Source organism: Crocuta crocuta, unplaced genomic scaffold (genome assembly GCF_008692635.1).
Source record: "Crocuta crocuta isolate KB4526 unplaced genomic scaffold, BGI_CrCroc_1.0 scaffold466, whole genome shotgun sequence".
NCBI lineage: Eukaryota > Metazoa > Chordata > Mammalia > Carnivora > Hyaenidae > Crocuta > Crocuta crocuta.
The window spans coordinates 2,330,938-2,336,096 of record NW_027529672.1 but is presented as its reverse complement, the minus strand read 5'-3'; the positions used below and the strand labels follow the sequence as shown (position 1 = coordinate 2,336,096).

Below are 5,159 nucleotides of genomic sequence, written 5' to 3'. Positions count from 1 at the left end.
GGTGGGGGGGGGGGGGGGGGGGAGGGGGGGAGCTGTGTGTGCGGGAGGGAGGGCTTGAAATGACAGGCTAAGTATAGGTTTCCCATATGTTCCGCTGAGTTCAGGGAAGAATCCATGCTGTTATGGTAACACCCTAAGAACCATAAAACAAGCAAGAAGAATCCATTTCCTCCTCTGGGCCCTTTGCTGCTGCCCACAATCTTTGGTCAGAGTGAGATATTGGGAATCCAAGATTTGGGTAGAGCCCGTTTAGCTCGGCTCTGGGTTTGGTGGCTGGACAGCATGGCTCAAGTCCTGCTTTTCTCTGGGTGAAGTGAGGCTGGCACTCCCGGACATTCAGGGTAGTCATTCTCGAGTCCCCGTGCTGCGCGGAGGACTCGGAGAGCGCTGTGTAAGTGTGAAATGCTGTACGTTGCCTTTATAAGTACCTATCAAAACAAATGAAAACATCTCATTTAACACACAGTATTTAAGTAAACACGTTGTGAATATACCAAAATAATCCCCCCCAAATATTAAACAACAAATCAACCCCCTGTCAGAGTCTGACTCACTGAATAAATGGAATGAATAAAATCGTAACTCACACGCTTGACTACGGCTCTATGAAATTGTCGGATTTGTTAGGTGTAGCGTGTGATTTCTGTACAGAATGAACCAAAATAACTTCAAAGGCTGTATTCTCTCCCCCAGTCGAAATCGGACAGATCTGCAGGTTTCCAAATTGGGCAACACCGGCATAAAAGCACACATCACGTTTTCTTCCCTTCTTTCCCTCGGCCCAAACGGGAGCCAGCTTCAGAAAGTCGGATCCAAGAAGCGTTATTTCAGCATCACCCGGGCGCTGGTCTGGTCACATCACTTATAGTGGACAAGGCTGGCTCCCAGCAGAAGGACCAGGTATGCTCATGACCCAGGGTCATAGAGTCGTTCACAGGATCATAAGCGACAGCACGAGCATCTGGCCTTCCCTGCCCAAGAACACATCGCTATTCCTTAGGCCTGAAGGAGAAAGATTGAAACTGTCTTAAATATTCTCCTGCTGTTTATAACCTTGGTGTGAGCGTCCAGGACCATTGTCAGCTGTGAGTGGCGTGTGCAATCCTTCCACACACACCGTGGGAGTCCCCAAGGAGGAAGGACAAGCCTCAACAATATCCTATGGAAGAAATCGGACTGTTCCCCTGAGAACAGGCACCAACGTCTAACCTAACCAATGCCTGACATCTGTCACATTCAGAATCTTTAAAAGGAAGGATTTGGCCCTGCGCACCCACAGTCACTGGAGAGCTCAGTGTCGTTAGCCGATCAGCACAGCTCTGATCAAAGCAGGTATGTTTGCCAACACAACCTGGCCTGATTTCTAGCTTCTTCCTAATAGGCCTCTGCCCCCTTCCCTTTGGGCCTCGTGAGCCACATTCTCACGGGCACCAATTGAATAAATGTAAACATGCCCAAACACCACACGTGTTTACTCATCCCTCAACGACTTGCTTTTTGAGCCTCTGCCTTGGGCATTGGGGCACAGGGCTGAGCGGGGACAGACTCGCCCTCCCTCTGAGTGCAGTCCAGTGTCCCTGTCAGCCGAGGAAATGCAGCCACCCCCTTGTAAGAGTTGAGGTTTCTAGCTAAGAATGCCGATTAAGTGTGGATCAGGCAATAATACTTTGAAAGGTCATAATTATAATTTTATTAAGCTGTGATCAGGGAGATAAGATAAATGTCATAGGAATGTGTTTAATATTGGGTACATACGATATTAAAGAACAATTATGAATTTGTGTTTCTTATGCACATGAAAATTTGGGTCTGTGTAAGGGCAGAAGCAGAGCCTAATTCTTTATCCGCTGGATGAGAAATTGATTTTAATTCTTTCCCTGCTAATTAGAGGAAAATTAGAAAAACAAACTATTTGCTACAGCACTAAACACATGTTGATTACTTATGGATATAAGTAGTTATTTGGGTTTCATTTATTTACTCACTGAAAGCCTAATGATAGGTAAAATTAAGAGTGGGGTAATGGGGAGGGACTGTGGGTTTATTCCGCAGAGGGGATGAGGTCTGTGTTCCCATCGATGGCTGGGTGCTTGCAGTGCTCGGCTCATTTTTGAGAGACAGAGACAGAGTACAAGCGGGGGAAGGGCAGAGGGAGAGGGAGACGCAGAATCTGAAGCAGGCCCCAGGCTCTGAGCTGTCAGCGCAGAGCCCGACGCGGGGCTCGAACCCGTAAAGCGTGAGATCATGACCTGAGCCGAAGTCCAGCGCTTGACCAACTGAGCCCCCCAGGTGCCCCAAAACTAATGATTTTTAACAAAGTGGCCTTTTTTCATTCTAGAAATGGCAATGATCACTTTGCTTTACAAAGCTGGGGTGGGTGAGGATAGATGGCTCTCTAAAGAGAAAAGTGTTTTACTGAGGCCACATTCATGGAAAAGAACGCTTCAGTTTCCCCCCTCCGAAGACAAATTCCCTTTAGTTATTTATTTAATCGCTGTGATAACAACTTTTGCTCTGAGCTAAATATATGCAGAGATGCATTTCACAAGGAAAAGTGCCCACAGCAAAACCCAGTTTTGCTCCAGAGCACTGGTCAAGACTCACAACCCCGCGGGCTGGCCGAGGAACATGGAATAAGATCACAGCCTCCCTGTGCAGCGGCGCGGGGTGGGGGGTGTGCACACCCCCTCCTCTGCTGGATAGGAAAGTGAGGAGCCGGCTTCCGCGGGCTCTGCAGGGTGGATGGAGAGAGATAGAACGCAAGTGGGGGGCGGGCAGAGAGAGAGGGAGACACAGAATCCAAAGCAAGCTCCAGGCTCAGAGCTGGAAGCACAGAGCCTGATGCGGAGCTTGAACCCACCAGCAGTGAGATCGTGACCCGAGCCGAAGTCAGACGTTTAACCGACTGAGCCACCCAGGTGCCCCGGAAAATGTTTTTCAAAAAAGCACATATATAGGGGCACTTGGGTGGCTTAATCAGTTAAGCGTCCTACTTTCGCTTAGGTCATGATCACGCGGTTCGTGGGTTCGAGCCCCGCGTCAGGCTCTGTGCTGACTGCCAGCTCAGAGCCTGGAGCCTATTTCAGAGTCTGTGTCTCCCTCTCTCTCTGACCCTCCCCTGCTCACGCTGTCTCTCTCTCCTAGAAATAAATAAAAATATTTTAAAAAAAGCACATATATAACAAACATTCTTTATCCTTTCCCTTAAAAGACTGTACAAAAGCCAGTTTTTCGTTTTTAAACATTTGTACCCCCCCAAAAAAAAACCCAGTTTTTGGAAATCAAAGAAACTAATGGTAACTAACGTCCCAGGAGCCGACTCGAACCCTCAAGGCAGCTGAGTGACTATTAATGGCCCCATAAAGCAGCGCCTGACCTCCACCTAATGCCTAATTGCTCACCGGCCTGCCTTTGTTCAGCTGGTGTCTGCTTCAGTCATCCAGTCAAACCTGGAAAAACTGTGTCCATTTATGGGAAAGTCAAAGACCAATACATAAAAAGTTTAATTTCCTGATTCCCCGAAGTCGATGGGGCTTAGAAAATACTCGCCAATCCTTCCAACAATGTCTCTCAAGAAACCGTGTGACCAGCCACCTCGCATCAGATTTCATTGCTCATAAAGAAGAATCAGATAACGTTAAGTGAAAAAAAGCAGGATACAAAGTGCACCGTGTTTACAGCTAAAAAGCTCCCTGCTTCGGGCTGAGGACTGGAACCGTAGAATCGTTATCAGCCCTTAGTGATGGGGGCAGGATTCCGGGAGATTGCTCTCCCTGTTTTCTAAATTTTCTGCTGCAGTGTTAGTTTTACAGCAACAAAAAATTTAAAGTGAGTCGCAAAATCATGTGTTAATCATTTAACAGGTGCTATCACTCAGAACAAGATCATTACGTGAGGCCTCCGATGTTAAGCAAACCAGCTGAAAACTGAGAAACTCATTCAAGTATCCCGCGACTCCGTTTCTTAGCTTTCATCAGGAGAGCTTTGGACTCCTGAACTGATATCCGAAGTTTCCACTATTAATAAAAAGGAATCCTTCCTTAGGTCTTTCTTCTTATTGAATTCTTTTTTTTTAATGTTTCTTTATTTATTTTGAGAGGGCACGGATAGAGAGAGAGGGCACAAGCAGGCTCTGTGCTGTCAGAACTGAGCCCAACACGGGGCTCGATCTCATGACCTGTGAGATCACGGCCTGAGCCAAACTCAAGAGTTGGATGTTTAACTGACTGAACCACCCAGGTGCCCCAGCCACTTATTGAATTCCTTAAGGTAATTAATGATATTTAGGGAACCTTCCCCTCTGTAAATACGATACGGAAAGATGAGACAGTGAACTGGGTGTGTGAGTCCAAGTCTAGTCAGAAAATGGGGAGAGACTAGCTGGGTTATTCACATGAACTGTCTATAGAGCAGATCATGCACGAAAATGGACAGAACCAGTTCTGGCCTGTTCCAGCCCGCACCGTCAGGCTGAGCCAGTCACCACGAGCTTTCCATCCCGGGACCGTGTCCGACGGCCTCATGGCTGGGTGGCTGCTGGGTCTGCCAACACGGGAAGAGCTGGCGACGCTACATCAGCAGGGGTCGCTCTCTTACCCTGCCTTTTCTCAACCATTTCTCAAATGGGGGTCCTCAGAGTGCCCCCCCGACCCTTCCGCTTTTCCTTCTCCTTCCTCTCCTCTTTCTTGCATGCGTTTTGTTAGCCAGTCGCTTATGTAGGTGGCCATTTATTCCAAGGCCACCCACCTGGCATCAGAGACACGATACGAANCTTGAACCCACCAGCAGTGAGATCGTGACCCGAGCCGAAGTCAGACGTTTAACCGACTGAGCCACCCAGGTGCCCCGGAAAATGTTTTTCAAAAAAGCACATATATAGGGGCACTTGGGTGGCTTAATCNCGGGGGGGGGAGCAATGATTGACCAGATACGTGCCCCGAGGCAGAGCCAGACTTGGACTTGCGCCCCGGTGGTGGTCTGAGCATGTACACTCAGCAAGTCCAACTGTGAGCTCAAGGTCTCTGCCAGACGGACTCTTCCCCTTCCTCATATTCTACATAAAGGCATCGCCATCCATCCAGTCACCAAAGGCCGAAGGCTGGGTGTCCACCCCAGCGCCTCCCTGTCTCTCACCTCTGCATTCTGCCAACCTGCTTTCC

The 5,159-nt window shown here is 48.5% G+C and overlaps 1 protein-coding gene across 10 annotated transcripts in view; it reads left to right on the top strand.

The window, feature by feature from the left end:
• TEX36 (testis expressed 36) overlaps positions 1-5,159 on the top strand; it is a 29,735-nt gene that overhangs the window by 17,990 nt on the left and 6,586 nt on the right. For 4 of the 10 annotated variants that reach the window (XR_013334815.1, XR_013334817.1, XR_013334814.1 and 1 more), the window contains exon 5: positions 694-1,332. The exons of 2 other annotated variants lie outside the window; for them this stretch is intronic. Coding sequence is in view for 1 of the 8 variants with exons in the window: in XM_077762888.1 (XP_077619014.1) it covers positions 694-912 (219 nt within the window). In the remaining 7 variants the exon portion in view is untranslated. Of the gene's footprint in view, positions 1-693; positions 1,455-3,312; positions 3,333-3,863; positions 4,044-5,159 lie in introns of those variants that run through there. 4 more of the 10 variants (XR_013334813.1, XR_013334818.1, XM_077762888.1 and 1 more) reach the window with 4 other exon arrangements.